Source organism: Prinia subflava, chromosome 2 (assembly GCF_021018805.1).
Source record: "Prinia subflava isolate CZ2003 ecotype Zambia chromosome 2, Cam_Psub_1.2, whole genome shotgun sequence".
Classification (NCBI taxonomy): Eukaryota; Metazoa; Chordata; class Aves; order Passeriformes; family Cisticolidae; genus Prinia; species Prinia subflava.
In genome coordinates this window covers 5,638,251-5,660,591 of record NC_086248.1, presented here as the reverse complement: position 1 = coordinate 5,660,591, position 22,341 = coordinate 5,638,251, and the positions used below count along the sequence as shown (strand labels likewise).

At 42.9% G+C, this 22,341-nt stretch overlaps 1 protein-coding gene across 2 annotated transcripts in view; it reads left to right on the top strand.

Annotated features, from left to right (window-relative positions):
• RCAN2 (regulator of calcineurin 2) overlaps positions 1–19,780 on the top strand; it is an 81,380-nt gene extending 61,600 nt beyond the window's left edge. For both annotated transcript variants that reach the window (XM_063423760.1, XM_063423771.1), the window contains 3 exons: positions 5,274–5,447; positions 8,258–8,429; positions 15,741–19,780. In XM_063423760.1, the coding sequence (XP_063279830.1) occupies positions 5,274–5,447; positions 8,258–8,429; positions 15,741–15,901 (507 nt within the window). In that variant the 3' untranslated portion in view covers positions 15,902–19,780. The remainder of the gene's footprint in view (positions 1–5,273; positions 5,448–8,257; positions 8,430–15,740) is intronic.
• Positions 19,781–22,341: the final 2,561 nt, after the last annotated feature.

Genomic DNA, 22,341 nt, shown 5'->3' with positions numbered 1-22,341 from the left:
TCCTGAATGAACACAATACCAGTGGAGCTATTCATGAAAGAAATGTTTGGAAATAAATCACAGGAACTTGCTGTGTCAGAACCCAATTCACTTGCTAATTATGGCTGTCGTGTTTTACAATGCTCATTGTGTCGATACTTTGTCATAGTCCCTCACATGAAGTAACCAATTCAATCTTAAAAAAATAATTTGCTGCCGCTGCTGTAATTGGAACGTTGTTTCTGGATCATTACTCTGATGTTTGAAACCTTCTTTAACTTCTAGACAAAACCTGTTTATGCAAACTGTTTCCACTTGTTTTATGCCAACATGGTCTTCTAGATCTACTCCATGCAGTGTGATTTGTCCTTGCTTTGAACAGTACTGGTAAATTACTGATGACTGTCCCATCTCCTCTCAGGCTTTGTTTTGTTTTGCTGAATAAGCCAAGCATTTTCATTTCTTATTTAGTAAGTTGTTAACTTATAGAATTATGGAATGGTTAAAGATGGAAAAGACCTTTAAGATCATCGAGTTCAACCATTAACCCAGCACTGCTGTGATGACCACTAATCCATGTCCCCAAGTGCCACATCCACCTGCCTTTTGAGCACTCCCAGGGATGGTGATTCCACCAATTGCCTGGGCAGTCTGTTCCAATGCCTGTCAACCCTTTTAGTGAAGAAATTGTTCCTAATGTCCAGCCTAAACCTCCCCTGGCTCAGCTTCAGCCCATGTCCTCTTGTCCTGTCACTTGTGCCCTGGGAGCCGAGCCTGACCCCCACCTGGCTGTCCCTTCCTGTCAGGAAGTTGTGGGGAGGGAAAATATTCCCCCTGAGCCTCCTTTTCTCCCTTCTGAGCTCTTCCAGCTCCCTCAGCTTCTCCTCATCAGGTTTGTGCTCCAGACCCTTCCCCAGCTCCCTTATCCTTCTCTGGACTCATTCCAGCACCTCCCTGTAACCTTTAGCTGGATCTATTTCCATTAATCTGCTTAGGATATAGGCAACAAACCCTGCATTTTTAATGAGCTGCTGTAGTGCCCTGTACAATGCTGCTAATGCTCTCCTTCTTTTACTGGAAATACTTTTCCAAATATACCCATCTTGTTTACCTCCCTATGGCTGCATTTCACTGATCACTGCTACCGTGTGACTTGCAGGGTCTTGGTCCCAGATGAGCTCCCATTTAGTGCTAGAAATAGTTTTTATTCCAGGAGGGCACAGGTTTGCCCTTGTCCTCAGCGGCTTTTAGCTCCTGTCTGTCACTCCAGCACTCATTTCTTCCTTGCATGGTGCTCTGTTTGTTCTTGGCATTGGCTGTCCTAAATGATAACCATCAAGCCGGAGTAATCAACAGCTTTAATTAGTATGGTCCTACTTTGTGCTAATTTTGTTAATTTAGGAAACAAACAAAAAAAGAACTTTGGAAACTGCTAGAGGCACTGAGTGATGGGAGCTGACAGAAGGTGACAGGAAGGAACTGGGGAAAGGTGCACAGTGTTGGACAAAGGAATGACAAAATGAAGAGAGGGCACGGGGCCCTCTCACTGGTGAATGAAGGTTGCTCACATTTTCCAGAGCATTATTTGGGCCTCGTTGAGACATGCTTGGGATGGATGAAGACACTCCAAAATCCCAGAAATAAATACGTAACTCTTGACTTTCTACATTTTGACTTTTTAAGAATAGCAACGCTGCTGCTTAACTTTTCATTTTTTTCTTTCACAAGTTTTCAAAGTGCTCTGAAAGTTCAAAGACTTACTTTCTAAAAGCATTTTAAAAGCATCACATCCTAAAAGCACTTTAAAAGTCCCGAACTGAGAGGATTATGAGTCTTGAATAATTTATCCACAAAACTTGAAAGGGAGAGAATTTGCTTAGGTCTTTAAAATGTATATGATAAATTTTCTTATAGATTGGAATGACTCTGAAAGACTTTTATCCAGATAAGTGCATTCAGCAGATATTAGAAGTCACAGCAATAGCAATTAAGGCATAAGGCATTTCCTGGGAATTTATATCAAGCTGGGAGGAGTGGGGATGGCTCAAAATGCAGCTGAGGGCCATTAACTTCACTTGATGATTAATGACCTCTGCTGAGGTCATTAGTATTATCAGCTGAAAACATAGAAAAATCCAGATGTATGAATCTTTTAAATGGGAATTGCAGTTTCAGTCAGTGCAGCAGAAGTGTTCCCACTGTGGATAGGCTGCCCTGTAATAATATCAGATAGAGAGCTTGATTTCCCTCCTCCCCACAGCATTTCAGGAGCATTAATCAAGGCTGGGTCCCTAAAGCTGTGCCAGTATCAAACTGAAAAGCAAGCAGAATGAAGTCCATAGTGCTTTAAAGTTCTCCCAGTGTGGCAGTGGCATCCAGGACTTAATCAGCTTTTTTACAGTTCTCCATCTATCCCTTTCAGTGCCTAATCAGAGCGAGTCTCAGTGTAGTCCGGGAATGTGCCCAGCACATTCCTTGTGCTCACTGTTCTTGGACCCACGTTTGAAATCTTGTCCTCCCTGATGTTGTGTTAGGTCTCTCACCAAGATCTGGGCTCTGGGATGTGTTACAGGGAGGGCAAGCACAGCCCTGACTGCTGCATCCAGACAGGGAACATCTCTTTATTAATAAATAGTCAGTTGGAATAGATACTTCCCAGTGTCCAGACAAGTCAGTGTATGATTCCTTCCACCCTTGGTGAACCTTTTTTTATATGATGAATGATTTCATTGTTGACTTGTAGAGAAACTGAAAGCTACTACTAGGAAATGTTCACCTTTTTGCTAATTTTTGCCTTCTGAGACTTCTGTTATAATATCTTGATCATCCTACATATATATATATATATAAATACCTTTATATCTCTCACAGAATCACAGAATAGTTTAGGTTGAAGACCTTTAGGATTAACTGTTAACCCAGCACTGCCAAGTCCCCCACTAATATGTATTTAAATTTGTTTATTTCATTTTAAAAATGTACTGAAGGGGTCTGAAGTAGGTAATAAAGACAACATGAAGACAAGCTCTAATGAGTCACTTTATTTTTTATTTGGACTATGTTTCTGAATGCTGTGTGAGTCCTACTTTACACAGACACTGAGCCACTGTCCCTTTCTGTCCTTTCCCCCAGCCCTTTTTCTGTGGCCATTGTGAAGATTGTAGCATCAAAATTCCAATCAGGACAGGACTGAGATGACTGCTGCTTTTGGCTGACCTTTATACAAATGCTACTGGATGTAGGCTTCTACTCAGGAAAATGGAATTTTTCAAAAATATAAGCAAAGCACATAAAATGCATGACTGAGGGGTGAAATGTTGACAATTTGGACATTGGCTGGTAAGACTAGACCTGCTTGTACAAACCTAAGCACTTCACACTGTTGTGGGGATTTCTTCATGCCTTTAGTCACCCTCTGCCAAACCACAGAGCTCTCGCCTCGCTTTTTTCTTTCTCTTTCCTTTTTCATTCCTCCAAAGTATCTCCTGCGGTGAGAGGAAGAGGTGAGTGAGGTCAAGGCAGAATGAAATGAGAATCATGAAAGCTTAATAGACCATGGGGAGGTTCCTTTGAAAGGGTGCCAGCGATGGAGTATTGGTTATGGGGTAGAAGACCACAGAGTTGGCAGTGAATGAAAGGAGATGGGGCACATGCACCATTGTGAGCTGGGCTGCTTTCCTGTTAACTCCTTCCCAAATGTCTCACTCTGACAGTAGTGACTCCCATGGTGCTGTCAGTGCTCCCTGATGCAGCTGCACTGTGCTTCAGGATGCATTTTGCTGAGAAGTTCTGAATTCTTTGTTTTGCTTGTTAGTTCAGTAGACAGAACTGAAGTATTGATGAGATTATATAAATTGCATTTTCTTTTTTATCTTCTGTAGTCTCTACCAGTTATCCACTGTAAGGGAAAAGAAATAGTTTTGTTGGATCAGAAGCAAAGAAGTCGTATTTTAAAACATGTAAAAATGTGAGGACTTGCAGAGATAGCAAAGAAAACAGAATTCTGAAATTGTTTGAATTTGAAAGAACCTTAAATATTATTTCATTCCAATTCCCTTCCATGGGCAGGGACACCTTCCACTAGAGCAGGTCGCTCAAAGCCCCATCCAACCTTGCCTTGAACATTTCCAGGGATGGGGCATCCACATCAGGTTACTGTCAGTGTACATAATGTCAATTACATTATTGTAATTATACAAACCCCTGACATAACAGCCCTCGGTGTCTATGAAATGGTGTGGCAAATCATCTCACCAGTGGTTTTTTCTTTCAGAACAAAACACTTCTAAAAGCAGGGCCTCTGGTCTGGCTAATTCTCCATCTTACAAAACTTCAAGTCTTGATTGCAGTGGTTAAAATGCTCAGATTTGATGGGTGACTCACTGGATGGCAGTCTGAAATCTGAGTAAACATGAAGGCTGGACTAAATAATAACTGCCCCCTTTCAGCCTTGGCATTTTATGAATCAGTGCTTGTGTGAATGAAAAGATCTGTGCAAGTGTCAGAATTGATTTAAGAACTTTAGGTTTATTTGTTGGTGTGGAACTTAGTCCTCTGTGTGCTCACAGCTTGCAGAGAAATCATGGAGTCTGAGCCTCCAAGGCTGTCAAAGTGCTTGAATTTCTATTCAAGTCCACAGATGTGGTAAACTTCAGACCTTTCTTTTACAATGTTAAAATAGCCCTATTTTTGTCATGAGCTTTTGAGCATGTTTCTACAGCTAAACATTTCGAAGCCTGAGGTTTGTCTTTGGGACACTGTTTTCAGTTGTCCAATTAGTTTCCAGATGCTGCAGGACCTCTCAAAGAACAAGTGTGTATTCTCTTAAGTATTCAAATGACAAAACATCAGAAAAACATATCAGGCCATACAAACTGAGCCTGCAGTGCTGATGTGGATGGAAGCCTCAGTTGCAGCCTTTGTCTGCCTCCACTGTAATTCAGCACAATGGTTGCTTCTGTGCAGATGAGCCCACTGTTGTCTGGTGTTTTCAGTCATGTGGCCTTTCAGCTTCATTTCCTATGTCACTGTCATAGGTTTGCTCAGCTTTTATGAGAAGTTCAATAGCTTCTGGGTTCTCTGTTTAAAGACCTCTTCCCCTAAGCTTTTTGCAGAGTTCACCACTTTCCTTAATTTCTTTTCACAGAGCCTTTGTTTGTCCATGGACACCTGTCCCCAAAGGCCACAGGCTGCTCCTGATTAAACAGTTGTCAAGTTTTAGATTGTTGTTTGACTCAGACTGATGTGACAGAGCACAAAGTTAATCTTCAGCATTATTTCTTTTTCCTTTTCAGGAGAAATTTGAAGGTTTGTTCCGTGCCTATGATGACTGCGTGACATTCCAGCTGTTCAAAAGCTTCAGGCGTGTGCGGATAAATTTTAGCAGTCCCAAATCAGCTGCTCGTGCCAGAATAGAGCTGCATGAAACACAGTTCAGAGGGAAGAAGTTAAAGTTGTATTTTGCACAGGTAAATAGATCTGCAATCAAATTCTGTGTTACTGCACAATATTTCTATAAAAGCTATGCACTAACATTGAATAAAAGTAATAGATGTTTCTCCCATGCCCAATCTGTCTGATAGAAGATTACTTAAAATTTCTTGTGTTGACTGAGCTGTTTCTGCCCTGAGATTCTGCAGGGAATTTAAAGGACCACTTAGGACTAAAAGTTGCTCATTCAACACATAGAATTAGGTAATCAGAGTGATTTACAACACTGGGTGTTGTCTGTGGGTAACTCTCTTAACTAACCATAAGAAAGTGCTAATGTAAAGAATCTAAGTGAATAAAAAGGTGGGACTGGATTACATATTTGTCTGCAACTCTGAGCCACAGTCAGGCTTCCTCCTGCCTTTTTGGCTTTTCTTTACTGAGTACATGGATTACAAATACTGAATTCTCTAAAAGGAATTTATTAAGTCCAAGTCAAAGGAAGAAGGTAGGGGAAAATAAACACTCCCAGCCTGGAGCTGTAGGTGATTATATCCATCTATTGGAACTGTCAGGTGGGAGTTTAGTTCTCCTTGGCCAAGGGAGAGAGAGAACAGAGATCTCCCAGAGCAGCCTGGGCCCCAGCCAGGATAAAGAAAGTTGAGGGAGGTTGAGAACCCAACCACCATCTCTTCTGAATGCAGTTTAATTAACTGATGGGGTTACTGTGGCTTGTGAGATACCCACAAGTGTTTATAGGCAATGTAGGTGTGCTCTAAGGTGCCAGATTGGCCCTTCAGAGGTCTGAGGATAAAGGCTGGCTCACTTGGAGGTATCAAGCAAACCCATAATGTTAAATTATGAGTGTCTTTATCCTGGTCAGAATAGAAGCTGTTTTGAGCCTAGGCAGGAGCAAAACCACAGGAAGATGGGAAGCTACAGCTGTGAAAAAAACAAGGTGCTTAATGAGTTAGATGAGCTCAGAAGATCTTACAGCTGGATTTGGGTGTTAAGAATCTGCCTCAATCTCATTTTCTATGCCCTAATCTCCTAAATCTGGCTCCGAATTTTCTTCAGAAAGGTTTCAAAACCTGCAGTTAAGCAGATCTGAGAATGGTTTCATTCTAACTGTATATTCAAGAGGCTAATTGAAAACTTGGGATAACAAGAAAAAGAAAAATGTGGACAATAGTGATTAGTCTCCCTATCTAAGCTGATTTTCTGCATTCTGGTACCTGCACTATGCTCTCCAGTACACATGGTCTTAAAAGGGCTTTTCAGTACTTAAAGGGCACTTACAAGAAAGATGGAGATGGACCTTTTAGCAGGGCCTGTTGCAATAGGACAAGGGGAAAATAATTTTAAACTAAAAGAAAGTTGTTTTAGGCTGGATGTAAGGAGCAAATCTTTTACTTGCGTTCAGGGAATGAAGATGTGGCAGCAGCAGTGTCTGGAGCAGTGTCTGGCCTCAGCCAGGCTGAATAACCACTTCCAGACCTACAAGTTCTGGGGAACATGGAGTTGAGAGATTCAGACTGGCTCTGTGCAAATCCTGTTCTGGTACAGCAAGGTACCATCCCAGGGCCCTGGCACGTTTGCTGTCATGGAAATAGAGTTTATTATTGCTTCTGGGCTCAAGCTGGTTGTAACCTTGCTCAGGTATAGCTGCACTACAGTTCACATATGTCAAGGCTTCTTTAACATACTAGAAAAGAGCAGTAATTTAAGTAGATAATTTAAGATGGAAATAAAATAGGGACACTCGGTTGCAAATGACTAAGGAACATCATAGATTCCTTCTTCACTTCAACTAAAGAAATAAAATCTGTAGAAACCTTTCTGAAGGGACTTACAAGGCCTTGGTGCAGGATTTACTTGTGTAATGTCACTTAGGCATTTAGACCAGATCACAACACCTTTAAAAGGTGTTGTAGAAAGTACCTCTACAGCCTCGAAGATCTCAGAACTAGCAGCTATGGCAACCAAAGCTTTGCAATTATCCTGAGAGAACGTACACAGGAGGCACAGACACTGTAGCTTTGCTGATGTCACAGCCCCACTCTGCGCATTCACTGCAGAGGCACCATCTGCAAGGCTGAGATGAAATTCGTCTCCAGGCCTTCTCTTCTGAGACTGACGCTGAAACCCTGCCTGGGCAGGAATTGGGATGAGCAGGGTAGGACTGGAGCAGTCATTCCATTTAGCCATCCTGGAGGGATGAGAAGCTGGGCACGAGCCGGCAGTGTGCCCTGGCACCCCAAATATCCTGGGCTGCATCACCCACAGTGTGACCAGCAGGCCGAGGGACGTGACTGATCCAGTGAGATCCCACCTGGGCTCCTGTGCCCAGCACTGGGGTCCAGAGGCAGGAAAGGCATCGACCTGTTGGAGGGAGGCCAGAGCAAGCCACAAACATGTTCTGAGAGCTGGAGCCCCTCTGCTGTGGAGACAGGCTGAGAACTGGGGGTGTTCAGCCTGGAGAAGAGGAGGCTCCAGGGAAATCTCACTGTGGCTTTTCAGTACTTAAAGGGCACTTACAAGAAGGATGGGAATGGACCTTTTAGCAGGGCCTGTTGCAATAGAACAAGGGGAAAATAGTTTTAAACTAAAAGAAGGTTGTTTCAGGCTGGATGTAAGGAACAAATCTTTTACAGTAAAAGTGGTGAAACACTGGTGCAAGTTACCTAGAGGAGCTGTGGATGCCCCATCCCTGGAAATAAGGCCAGGCTGGATGGGGCTCTGAGCACGGCAGGAGGGTGGGAGGAGATGACCTTTAAAGGTCCCTTCCAACCCAAACCATTCTGTGATTCTATTCTGTACTAAACAGTGTCTTTGTTATGCTTTAAAGATTCAGACCTCTGAGACAGATGGAGACAAGCTTCATTTGGCACCACCACAGCCTGCAAAACAGTTTCTCATCTCGCCTCCAGCCTCCCCACCTGTAGGGTGGCAACCAATAGATGATGCAACACCTGTCATCAACTACGACCTCCTTTATGCAGTTTCTAAGCTTGGACCAGGTAAGCGTGTGGTGCTTGGGTGAAAACATGTCAGGAAAAGCAGATAAGAAACACCAGTGTAGATAATAACTATAGAGGGAGTTGGCATAGAGCTGGAAGTTGCATTAAAATTTGAATTTCAGTTGATAAATGTCACCTTTCCTTCAGAATGAGTTTTGCCACGTGTAGGCACAGAATTGTGTGTTATCTGCAGCTTGTGAGAGCTGATCCAAGCTTTGCTTATACCATTTATTGTGCTGGGTTTTGTGCCCAGATGAGACAGCTGATGGTTTAGGTGGGGACTGGACAAATGTTTGGCTGTGGGTGTCAGTTTTTGCTGTACACAACATCTGCTCAGTCCTGCATTCCAAGGTGCAGATTTCTCACAGAAAAAGTGCACCTCCACTGGAGTGGAGAATCTCTCATGATTGTTGAGAGACAGCTACTGTTCCCCAGTCCCAGTGGGATTGCTCTGTTAGGAATGCTCATTTCCTGCTGAAAAATATGCAGGAGCAATGAGATAAATTGTAGCCTCCCTAAGAACAAGATAAATGTCAATGGATAATGCATCCAGGCTTTCTTCTGTCTTCCCATCTTCAGCTAATGGCAGGAGTTGAAGCTAGCTGGGATTTTCAAACAATGCTTTCCCTTGGAAAATGCTCATCTGATGAAAACAAAACTTTACATAGAAGAGGGTTACTTTTGATTTAATTAAGTTGTCTACAAAAAGTTTTCTTTCAAAGCTGTTAAAGCATCCTGTTTTAGAATTTTTAAAATGAGAAAGGTTTCAGGTCTCAGCAGTATAATTTGCCAATTAATTTAATTTACATTCATAAGTCATAAGGAAAAAATAGCCTATTAAATTATCTTCATACTGAAATAAAACATTTCAGATCCAATCTAATAACAATTGTGGGGGTGAGCTCATGAAAATTTAGCAGGTTATTTTTGAAATTCTTGTGGGATGAGAGAATTGTTTTCTCCCCAGCTGTACTGGGAATGCTGCTCACTTGCCCTGAGAGCAGCTTCCAATTGCAGACAGCTTATCATTGGGGCTTTTGTGCAACTGCACCAAAGGAACTCAGAGCTGGAGTGCTTGGGGTGCAGGAAAATGTTTCATGATTCACAAGGTTTGTTGGATTATCTCCTTTTTCACATGTAATCTTTCACAAGAGGAAAATATATATCAAGAGATTTCTATGGTGTGTTCCCTTTCAGCAGGAAAGCCCATGGAAAAAGGCAGTCAGGTGGAAGACTTCATATAATATTGCATATTATTATTTCCAGAAGTGATACTTTGCTTCTAAAATGCTGAATAAAACTAAAAACCTCCTTTCCCCCCCCGCCTTTGATGCAGCAGTGTTATAAATGGAAACATGTAAACGAATTCCCGAGCTAGCTGGGTAATAAATCAATTCCTGTTCTGGAGCAGTGGAATGTGAAATATCACTCATTGTCCCACACTCTGGGACAGCTTTGCGTGAAGGTCAAATTCACCCGGATTTAAGGAGCCTACAGGGAGCAATATGAAAAGCCATTGTGTGCTCTCTTCTTTCTATTTTTAGCACTTGTTAGAGGGATCAATTTTAGTTAACTGCAGCGGCGGGTTTAAAATAGTGTTGCTGTTCTCAGTTGTGCATTTACTATGTTTAGAATTTCATTGAAAAACAAATACCACTAACACTCATTTCTCAGTATTTCAGCAGTAAAATACTGCTGGACATCAAACAGCATTGGTAGCCTCAGAGAAGAGATTTTTTTGTTCAAAAAACACAGTTTAAAAATGTAACTACAGCTTATCAGCTGTTGAAAAATACTCACTTGACACAGTTGTTTACAGAACTGAGAATGTTAGAATCTGACTGCCAAGTCTTTAACTTGTGAGGAATCTTTGCTGTATTAAATGCAGTGATTTGGTAAAATAAACATCTGAGGATCAGAAAAACTCATTAGCGCTTCTAAAGCGTGAACAGTGTCTTTATATGCCCTCGGCATAAGATGAATCTTACTGTCCTACTTCACTGGGAATGCAAGATGCACTTGGACACTTGGACACAGACCCATGCTCCTTTCCCATTCCCTGGATCCAGGTCATCGCCTGTCTCACTACAGTGCCATAATCATCATAGCCACAAAATTAGACTAAAACTGTCCCTGGGTGCAAAATGTTGGGAGATTTGCTCCATATTCCATAAGGAATATGCTGGAAGTGAGTTAACAGATTTGCCGTGTGCCAGCAGTTTTGGGGCAGGTGTTTTAGCTGCAGCAGTGACAGGCTGGCATCTTGGAGATGTAATGGAACAGATTTCTTTCTGTGCTCAAAAGGAAGCTGCTTTTGGTCCCTTCACATGGAATTGAGATGGGTGAGGGTGTGTTTACTCCTTAGGGAAGATCATGGCATATTTAATTAAATTCCTGGATGATTGATGTGTATTCTCACTTTCTGCAGATGCAGAAATTAGGTTTTAAATGAGGCATGAACAGAGTGCTGTAGATCAGTCAGAGCCAGGAACCGTGACTGTGCCTGGTGCTGACCACCAGCCTACAATCCTTTCAATATATTGCAAATAAAGGAGTGCAATTGTTAATCAGTTTGATGGAAAACACTTCAACTGTCAAGACAACTTCCAGTAGTTTGATATGCTAATGAAGATGTGAAGGCATCCAGGCCTGGACTAGAGAACAGCAGGGTAGGTTGCAAGAATTCCTGTAGGTAAAAGCTAGCTCGAGGTTAAGCCAGGCGAGGATACAACCTGGACCTGACAGGCAAAAAACCAATCAACCACCCCACCTTGCAAATATATTTTATATGAGGAACATTTGCAGGTGGAGGGAGAGGGAGTCTCCAGGTCTAGGCTGTATCTACAGCAGAGCTGCTCCTCTTAAAGGACAGGCAGCTGTTTGCCACTTACTAGTGCAGTAATTTGCAAACTGTCCTCTTGTCACCCTTTTGATCCCAGGTGTCACCCTGACCTCCCCTTGCCATCCTCAACCCCTGCTGCTTGCACTGTGGTTGTGCAGAGAAATTGCTTTTCTCCCGTGGCTTTGATTCACAGCTCGCAGCTGCACTGACGGGAACTGCACTGCACAGCAGCACCCAGCACAGGGCAGGGTGCTGAGCACTTTGCTTGTTCCATTCACTCACTGGTGCAGTTTTGCACTCTGACAGTGGCCACTGCCCTCCACAGCTTCAGGCTCTGTTGGAAAATCACTACAAGGCTCTATCTCCAGCAGCCCACAGAGACAAGTCTGCACCAGTTGCACTCCTCTCCATGTTACACAGTCCCTTATCAGCATTCCAGCAGCCTTTGCACCTCAGGCTACATTCCAGGTCTTGTACAATACATTTTTCACGTTATGAAAGCACCATTCTGAAGTGTCACACATGGTGGCTCTTGAGTCCACAGTGATGGCTCTTGGGACACAGAGGAGACCTGGCAGCTGCCTGTGCCACTTGGCTGTTGGGTTTGGGCTTTGTTTTTGTCTCTGAGCAATTCAGAAGTAGCTGTTCCTGCCATGTTCTAGCTGGGCTTCCTGAGGAGCAAGCAGAGCACACCTGCCCCTGCTCTGCCCTGGGTTTGGCTCACCCTTCCCTAGGGAAGGGGAAAATGTGTGAGAGGACTCTGCCCAATCAATGCTGTACACAGGGATTTCAAATCATCTCACAAGGCAGATTTTCTGTGCCCAAGTGTTTTCAAACTCTCATGTTTATCATCACTGATTCAAAGCAAATCCTCAATACTTCATATGACTCCCAGGGAGGATTAAAAGGGGATAGAGGGGCAAACAAATGGTGATAGGTAAAGCTTTTCATCTCTGTCCTTCCTCTCCCTGCTGTTCTATGGCTGCTTTTGCCCTTCCCTTTTCTTACCAGGGGCAGGGTACAGGAGAGCTGCTGGATGGAGGAATTCTTTTGCCTCTGGCTGGGAGAGGAGAGTGCCCAGCTCCTGCAATGTCAGTAATGGGCTTCCAGGGAGCAGCTCCTCAGCTTTGCTATGGCAGATCTGTGCTGTAGAGGTGTTTTATGGAGCGTGGGATGGGCTGCAGCTCTGCTGCCACAAACATGCACCCATACAAAGGACCTCCTGTTATTTGCATCTGTTATTTGTAAAGCACTTGGATGAAGGGAGTGTAAGTGGAAAGTATTTTCATGATGCAAATGCCACATTTAGATGGAATGGGCAGTTCTGAACTCATTAACCTTTGCTCATGAGTCTGAATTAGGGATGAGGTAGCTACATGTTATCATTAGCATTTGTTCATTATTCTTTATGTACATGAACATCGACTTTGCTGGACAAAAGGGCCCTGTCAGACAGGAGCTGCACCATCAGTGAAAGGTCACAGCACTGACTCACAAAGGGATAGAAAATCCTATACCATTATTTTTAATTCTGAAATATCATAAGTTGCCCCTGTGCTCAGCTTTCTTGCGTCACCCAAGACTGTGGGTTTACTCCTGGCTCTTGCGGTCACAAAAGGTAGAGCCCAGTCATAAAAGCAGCTGTGTGCTCATTGTTGAGGGAGGAAACTTCAAACTCTTACTGTTTTTCTTAGGCAAAGCAAATGATTAGAGAGGAACATCACTGCTGGTTTCAGGGGCTTATCAGAAAGATTTTTGGACAAATCTGTATGGTGGATGTGCCACAGCTGAATTCTTCCCTGAAGGGCAGAGTGTATTTGATAAATTTTATGACAATTTTCTGAGTAAATTTATGTGAGTTGCCACTTTTAGCTTATGTGAAGGTTTAAATTTATTATTACAGGATAGAGATAGGCCAAAGACAGCTGGAGGAGAAAGCCTTCTGTCCCCAAAGATCCTTTGGCTTAGCTAGCCTGTAAGAATTCTCCAGGCAAGCAGGAGAAGCAGGAGCATGGATCAGAGTAGGGCCTGAGAACACAGAGGAGGCCGTGTCAGAGACAGCTGAATGAGGTCACTGGACAAATACCTGGGTGGTTTTACACAAACTGGTGAGTCTTAGCTATGTTAACTCAACTTGCTACTCATAGCTTGGGACAGCCTGGGTCTTGCAAACATAACTTCAGTGAGTCAACTATTACTTCAATAGCTGAACTGCTGCAGACTTAGCTCATTGATTTTTTTTTATGCTGGAAATGGTGTTTAAGAGAAAAAAAACCCAAAACATAGAAAAACAGCAGAAGGGAAGGGCTAATCTGGCTGTATCTATTGGATTATTATTTTGTGCTTATCACCTTAGTGTTTTTTTCTACAAACAGTGACTATGTTTGGAACAAGATACAGCTGTACAAAAGTCCCAGAGTTATTGTTATCCTGTTCCTAACTCCGCCATGAAAAGGTTTCGTGCTGTTGAGTACAGAACAGAGTCTGCAGCTCATTTATGCTCAGAAATAACTGTATGCCTTAAAAACCTAATTTATGAGTGCATCACATTTTGGTTTGCAAAGTGACATTAATTGCTGCTGCAGTTACTTGTGCCAGAGGCATCTGAATATTTTCCCTTGCGTCTGTACTTTTTTCACTGTTCTTTTCCAGCAGAAAGAGTCCTTCTGGGAGGGATTTGAGCAGTAAAAGAATGTGGCATTTGAACTGGGATTATTACCTTCTAAGAGGGCAGTGAATCTGGTTTCCTGGGTGGTGCTGGTGTAGGAGGACAGGCCGGCGCTGCGTGCGCGGCACTGCAGAGCTGCCCACGGTGACAGTGACCAATGCAGCCCTCGGTGCTGCCTGGCGGCATTGACGTCAGCCCAGAGCTGAGAAATTAGCTGAGGCCCACAGGGAAAATGGGTAAAGAAAAACCATATAATTCCTCAATGCAGCACAACCAAGCTATTTCTCTTTTTATATTTTAGCCTATCAGCAAGACCTGTAATGCTTTGCTCGATTTGGATTCAGAGGAAAGGTTGCCAAAAATAGAGCAGTTAAATGTCAACATTAATGGTATCACAGCAGTAAAATATTTTTCACAGCAAGATGCCTGGCTTATAGCTAGTATTCACTAGTTGCCTCCTTCTTCTTAGGCAAAAATACAGCATGTCCTCGAGTCTCAAGCCAGCCGGGGTTATTTGGACCAGGAATTTGTCAGCACAAACAGCATGAGAGCATAGTCCCAGACTGCATGTGCTAATGCTGGGCCAAAGCTGCAACCCCTTCCTTACATGAATTACTCTGCCACAAAGTGACTAACAAATAAAACTCCAAATTAGTACCACAAGCAAGCCACAAGTGCTTTGAGGCAGGGATTGCCATTTGCTTCCATGGTACAACACCTGGCACTGCCAGGTTCTGCCAGTGGTGCAGCATTTGGGAGCCACTGCACCACAGAGGCCAGCTGGGTTTGCTGGGGCCTCACCTTCCTCATCTCAGAAGATTTTGCAGGCAATGTTATTTTCTTAAAAGTCTTAAATTAATTCCCTGTAATTTAATAACCAATACCTACTTGTATCCCATGTACAATCCTGAATACATGTAGTGCCAGCAGGCTGAATTCAGGACTGAAAGTCTGATCCTTTGTTTGCTTGTGGATTTTTGCAGGTAACCACTCAAGCCCATATAGGCCATTCACTTAAGAGCTGGACTTGATCCTTATGGATCCCTTCCAATGCAGAATATTTTTTGGGGGGTGGGGGAAGCCACATTCATCTTCCTCAGAAGAGTACTGTGTTAAGACTTAAATAAGGAATGTAGATAGAAAATATAATGTACTGTTTAGGCGTTCAGCCTGTTCTAGTGAGCATTTATAGACTGCTCTGTAATCTCATCTGCAGAGACAAAATTTGTTACAGCCCCAGCTAAAGAGCTTTGAAGCTCAAAATCCGACTGGAGCAGAGATACGTGGGTTTTTTTATTTCTGGAGAAATTGGGTTAAGTGTTGAAATCTGTCTGAGGGCAACAATTGGGATTTAAATGGGACTGAAGGAAAGCCACAGCAGAAATAAAGATCAACTCCTACAGGTGTGAAATTACTTCAGACCAAAGATTCAATAGGTTGGGTTCCAGTTCATCTTTTTAATTGTGCACTTCTGTGTTCTTTCTCCTCTGCCTACTTTGGGGGTTTATTTCAGTGCTATTGGCCACTAATATAGGTACCAAAACCCATTACAGACATGAGGATGTGTGTATTTTATGATGCCTTACAGACCTGTGATCAAACCACCTCCTGGGACAGGGTCCCCAGGATGTGTTGTGGCTGCTGACAGAGTCCAGCTGTGCTGGTGCTCACCTGTATTTAGAAGCAGCACACACACAGCTCCCTACCCAGGTGTGGAGTATTCTGCAGTCCAGGAGTGCCCTGGGCTGTGTTTCTATGTGGATTGCCTCCCTTTGACATGATTGCTTTTCTCTGCTTCCAGGAGAGAAATACGAGCTGCACGCAGGAACAGAGTCCACTCCCAGTGTGGTAGTGCACGTTTGCGACAGCGACATGGAAGAAGACGAGGACCCAAAGAATTCTCCAAAGCCAAAAATCATTCAAACTCGACGTCCCGGTGTGCCGCCGCCCGTATCTAACTGAGCCTCTCCAGCAGAAGCAGCACTTCTCTCTCCTCCAGCACAGCTCTTGGTTTTTGTTTGCTTTATTCTGTTGAAAGGCAGCCTTTGCCTTCTGAGCACGGGACAGTAAGGTCATTGAAACCCCTTCACAGTAATCAAGCCTCTCTAACAAAAGGGCTAGGAAAAAGATCTTTGTACCTGTAACCATATCACACACCAACTGATAGATCTAGCTGGAAAGGACAAAACAAGGCTGAGGAAACAAGGGAGGGTTTCAGTCTGAGGATCTTTTCACAGCTATAATTTGCATGCTGAAACACCACTACCAGAGAGGTCGTTTGGGTGGGAATTAGGCCAATGTCAGGCTTGATAACCAAACTCCCAGGATTGCTACTGCCCTTCATCAAGCAGCCTGTTCCTCTGCCCTCCTCACTTCCCAACAAACCTTAGCCTTTTCCCTTTTTTGTAAGGAGGGGTAGGTGTGTTGTTTTTACTCTACTAGCAGCTTGGCTGTTTCACCGCCCTGGAATTTTCTGTGAGGAATATTATCTTTGCAACATTTTCAGAAACAGAAAACAACCCTCTTCCAGCAACAGCTGTGGAGAACGGTGGTCTGAAATGGTGGCAGGGAAGTGAGATGGACCTCTCTGGGCTGAGGGGAGAGGCTGCAGCTGCTGGGGGGTCTGGTCAGTCCTTCTCTCTGGGGAGAAGGGAGTCAGAATATCAGTAGGGATTGTCAGTTTATCTCCTATCAAGGAGTGAGTGGTGCTTCTCTCAGGGTCTGAGGAAGAGGAGCTGACTGCTCATGTAAGATGGGATTCCTTGTTCTTGGTCATAGCTGTACGTTCCAGTAACATTTACAGGCTGAATGCTTTCCTAGTGGTGTGGTGAATAGCCCTGAATTCCAGTAATTACTTGCACATCTCTAACATTCAGCCCTTTTCCCTTCCCATGTCCTGTGCTTCAAAGCCCTTTTTGAGCAGTATGCAGTTTGGGTTTGTGGAGGTGAGCAGAGGTTATTTGAAATTCTTTTGTTGGGTTTTTTTTTCCTCTTTTTTTAGGCCAAAGAAAACAGGACCATAATTACACACTTGAAATTAGACTGCATGCAACTGAATCCCCTTTTTTCACCCCATCCTGCATGTTTCTTTCACTTGCAATATATACTGGGTTACAAAAACTGTTCTGTGTTTGCATCATGGCTGACAGCAGACAGATCCCGGATTCCCTGTCTGGCAGACCTTCCACGATGATTTATTTTTTTAATGCATACTTGTCATTTTGAGAACATATTTTCTAGACATTTGAGCTCAGATTTTGCATATATTTAAGCATGCGCTTAATTTATGCACATGAGTAGTTCCACTGAAATTAATACTGCAGAAACTGAGCGTATGTGTAAAGGTATGATGGGATTTTTAAGCTAATTAGCTGCAGCTGTACTCCCCAAAGTGACTATAAAATGGCACAGCAAGCTTCCATGGTTTAAAATCCTTTACAGCTTAAAATAAGTAAATACATCTTGGAAGCTTATTCTAGGATCTGAAAAGTCAGCTTAGGTTCTGTAATCAAGATTTTTGTTGTAAAACCTAATGATCTGGTTTCTGAGGGAGGGTTCCATCACACCCTTCATTGGCAGCGATGCTGCAAAGCTTCAGCAGGGTCAAGGCCCCCTCGCAGGGGTCTTGGCTTGGTGGCACTTCCAGGACAGCGGGAGTGCTGCTCTGTCACTGAGGACAGGAGATGGCACTCCCAACCTGCGTGGTGGGGACATCTGGGAATGAGGACTTGTCATTGTCACGTAGTTCAGCCTCCAACCACCACAGCCCCCCTGGTATTCCTTGTGAGATGTAGTTCTTCACTCAGCACATTTCTATAATGTGATAATTGTTGCTGCATTATGGGCATTGTTGTGTGCGTGTTACACTGACAGAATTCTGCTCATTAAATACAGCACAGACTGAACAGAAAATGGGGCTTTGGTATCTTCATGATCTATGTACAGTTTCCTTTAAGTAACGTAGGGGTGCCACTTCAATTATTTTTCCAGTGATACATTTAGAATTGGTTTAAGGAAACAAATTGTCACTCACAGGCCTAGGAATGTATCCTGTTGAAAACACCATCTTAGGCTACAAAGAATATTCCAGGAATAACACCACTGGCTCTTTTGAGAACACCCAGCACTGATGTCCATGGGGTTTAGTTTAGCCCAGTATAGACAGGGACAGTAAGATTTAAACATGTAAATGATCAGATATCATTGCTAATGGGTTTTTTTACGGGCAAGACTGTTGGGGGCCAAATCTTGTCCTTGTATCCATGTCCTCAAACTTTGGAGAGTCATGGTTCTGAACTAAGTACTTTGGCCTCAAATGATGTAAAACTACACTGCAAATTAAAGCACTGGACCTTAAATGTTCTGTCCTCAAAGTGCATTTTCAAACAGATTTAAAACGAGGCCCCATTCAGGGACTACTCCGTGCTTTGTAAAGCTGTATCCAGGGGGCAGCAGAACACGGCTCATTGCTTGAAGCACCGAAATAGAAACACAATTACAAACCTGAAAATTCAAAGCGGCCTCTATGGTCAAAGCTTATATATTACCTGTATGTGATAAAATAATAGTCATCATAAAAGAAAAAGTGTTTCGAGTATTGTGGAATAATGTCCCTATCATCAAAGAATCAGCACTTGTGACTCGTGAGAGAAGCTAATGTTTATAAAGGCTGGTTCATGCCTGACATGGAAAGAATGCTTCTTTCAAAAAACGCTGACTATCTAGAAGGGTAATTGTCCTATTCAGTAAATCACAGGCAGAGCCCCTACTCATTTGAGTGGGAATTTGCTTTTCTGTAGCTTTTCCAAGGTCAGCCGCTCTGACTGTTCTCACAGGGTGTCAGGAGCTCTCTCCTGCCGGAACCCTGGAAAAATGGAGCCTCAGAGTTATACTGTGGCTCCAGAGGCACAGCCCACATCCTTTTAATTTCCTCCCCAGAGCAGGAGCTGGAGGGAGCAGCTGGAGGTGATGCCCTGGGGCCTCTGATGGGTGGACAGGGCTCCTGCTGCTCTTAGGAAATTAAAGGAGGAAATCGGGGGAGTACAGCTGCTGTTTCTGTTGCCTGCTGCCTGCTTGTCCTTTCTGACCTCTTCAGAAATGAACCTGACATTTTATTAACTTCTTCACTACAGTTTAAAGCATGAAAACATTTCCAGTGCATGGAGAAAGAGTATTTTGGAATCTGCTCTTCTGGAACAAAACAACAAGTAATTTCTGTGGCCTTGATTTTTGTAATTAAGACAAGGTGTACAAACTCCCCCCTTCGTAACATACACAGACACACTCCAGTAAACTTCATTTTCAGCCAAGAAAATATGGCAAGAGCATCCCTTTCTTAACTACAGCAAGACCACAGCCATAGATACTGTAAAGTGTTTTGGGTTATACAAATTCTTCCCATGCATAAATTTTGTAGCACTAATTTGATCCTAAATTGGGTGAGAGGGGTGGGTTGATTTTACTTTGGTCTTTTCCCCCCACTTTCCCATTCAGCAGCACTGTAAAACCTTTCAGCAAAAATACAGGATATTGTTTGTTGTGAGGAATGGACTGAACTCCTTGCAGGATGCGATTCCAGTGATTTGTCTGGGCACTGTCACAGATGCCATGAGCGTTTCCATTGTATTGTACATAACTTTTGAAATATTCTATTTAGTCATATTTTATAGGAGTATTAAAAAGCTACTGGCTAATTAATCATTTTTACACTTGTATAATTCAGAGCTTAGTTTAAAATAATAAATATGGCAAACAGTATTTTTGTGTTCTGCTTGCACTGGCGTTTGGAAAAGCAACATTTAAAGAGTTAAACTATATCAATAAACTGAGTAGTGTGGTGTATACCCCTGGTAGACCTGAACATGCTTAAATGTGTGACATAGGCCAAACTCTGGTTCAGTAGAAATTAAGGGGAAAGCAGCCTTCTTGTTGGCAGGATATGCCATGTTCCATTTTAAGCTGCTGCAGTTTCACAGTCATGTGAACTTGCTCTGGTTTGCTGTGGATTTGGCTCGGTGTACACAAAAAAAGCTGCAGTGCAGTCCCTGGTGAGCAAAAGCTCAGCACGTCCCCAGCCTGATTTGGTTCTCACTGTGCTTTTATAATCATAGCTGATGCTGTGGCCATGAGTGCTTGGATAAGGAACATGGCATCCAGCTGCCAGCCAGGCTGGGGAAAGATTTCTGTTAACATTCATTATTATAAAAATTGAAATGAATTGTTGTCTCTTGCATCAGTTTGTGCTGGGTCTTGCAAAGAACTGGAAACTGGAAGATGAGTTTGCTGATAACTGTCCTGTGAAATTCCGATACTGAATTTCTCAAATCTGGATTTGAAAAAAGTTGGTTTTCTGTGTGTCTGGCATAAAAAACTTCATTTCTCAAAGGATGATTGTTCATGATTCTGAAAATTAAATCCACTTAAGAAGTCTTACTCAAGAAGTACACTCTGAGCTCTTTAATTCCTTTGGAAAGGACAGGCCTTAACTCTGTGTTTTAATTAGAAAAAATACTAATACTGAACTTCTTCTGGGGCTCTTTTCACCTCTTTTGGAGGTGAAAGGCAGGAGGCCTAGTTTACTCTTCACTTTGAGCATCAGAAGAGCTTCCCCCAGCACAGTGAGTTTCTTCATCCACCCCACTGAAATGCTGTGTTTGCAACATGCTGGCTGTGCTTGGCACTGGACACAGCACTGGGAAATGAGCAGCAGGGCTTCAGCTGTGGATGGCAGAGCTGTGTGTCCCAGAGGGTCAGACTGATCAGTCACAGCGCTCTCAGATCCTCTAAGGAATATTTACTGAATTTAAATGTTTGGCCTTCTTTAGCAGCAAACACATCAGCACAAAATGTTTTGCCGTTTCAGACTTTCTCTTACATACCAGTGTAATGTAAGACTTTTGCATTTCCTTGAGCCCCTTTTTCCTAAGAAATCACTTTTAGTTCTGGTTTATCAAAAAGCAAAATCAGGTTTGGATTAAAGTCCCAGCCAGACCCTCAAGTATACTCAGCATCATGCAAAGCTCTTGAATAACAAGTTACACTGGCAAAAACCCCAAACACTGCTTTTCCTGGTTTAAGCCATCTTTTGCAGGAGTACAGCAGTTGTCCATATTCCAGGCTCCTCTTAAAAAGAGATGTTTTTATAACAGTAGCAGTGCTCTTTTTTTGAACACATGTGGACTGCAGCATTCAGGGGTGAAAGGACAAGAGGGGAAGTGTTTTAAAGGCTTTCCCACAGGTCTATTTGAAGTGTGGAGTGTATTTGCTTTGCCTTGGAGGGGAGAGAAGCAGCACTGTTAGAGGCAGAACAGCAGCAGCACTCTGGATGGAAGGGCAGGAACCCTGAAAGCCCCTACTGCAGAAATGCTCAGAAAGCTTTACAAAACCAGCCTGAATTCTCTCTCCCCTTCTGTCAGTTCAGTAACTACACAGATTCTGGGGCTGCAGCAAGACTCAGTATAGGATTGTGTCCTGATGCTGCAGCTACAAAGCTTAAATAGGGACATTTGTTAGGGAGATTCTTGCTGGAGGTAAGGCTGGGAAAGCTGTGAAGTGTGAGCAGCCTTGAAGTTAATGAAAAATGAAGATATTTAGAACCTTAAAACAGACTTCAGGATTCAGATCCGTGTACCTGAGAGCTGTATTAAGGGCCCATTTGAATCAGGGGCTTCCTCACTCACAATATTAAGAGTATCCATCGAGAAAGATTAAACTTCTCTATTATTCTCACCAGAAAATCAGCCTTCTTTTAACAAATTATTGTAACTGATCATATATCTAGTGTGAGAAAGTTGTGTCTACATTAGTGTCACACAGATGTGTTCTCTTCACTGTTGGGTTAATAAAGGTAAATGTTTTGAATCCATTTTAGAGCAGAGTTCTTGTACAGAAACTTCTGACAGAAATGCCATCTGTAAGGACTGGTGGATCCTTAAGTGTCAGTTTGGCAAGTTGTCCTACTGTGGGTAGCTGCAGAAATATTTCGTGTATGTTGTTGTAGATTTAAAAGCATTGCTCATGGTTTCATTCGAGTGTCTGCATTTCTGACACGGATGTGACATATCTGTATATATTATAAATCAATACTATTTTTAACCACATATTTTGTACAAATATTCACATTAGCTCTGTACTTCAATGAAAATCTATGATGGTATTAAACATTTTGGTGGAATTAGCAAACTCCTTCTCCGTGCTTTGCTTTCATTTAATTCAGTGTTAAGAAGCTGAGCCATTTCTGGCATCCAAGGCAAATATTATCATTTCCAGCTATTAATGTCGTTCCTTAAATCCAGATGCACCTGTACCCTCTAGTGACTGATCCCAGGCACTGCAGAGGCAGCTCCCAACACCTCCGGATCCGAGTGAGAGCCCCAAATCAAACCTGAACCAACAGTAAATGT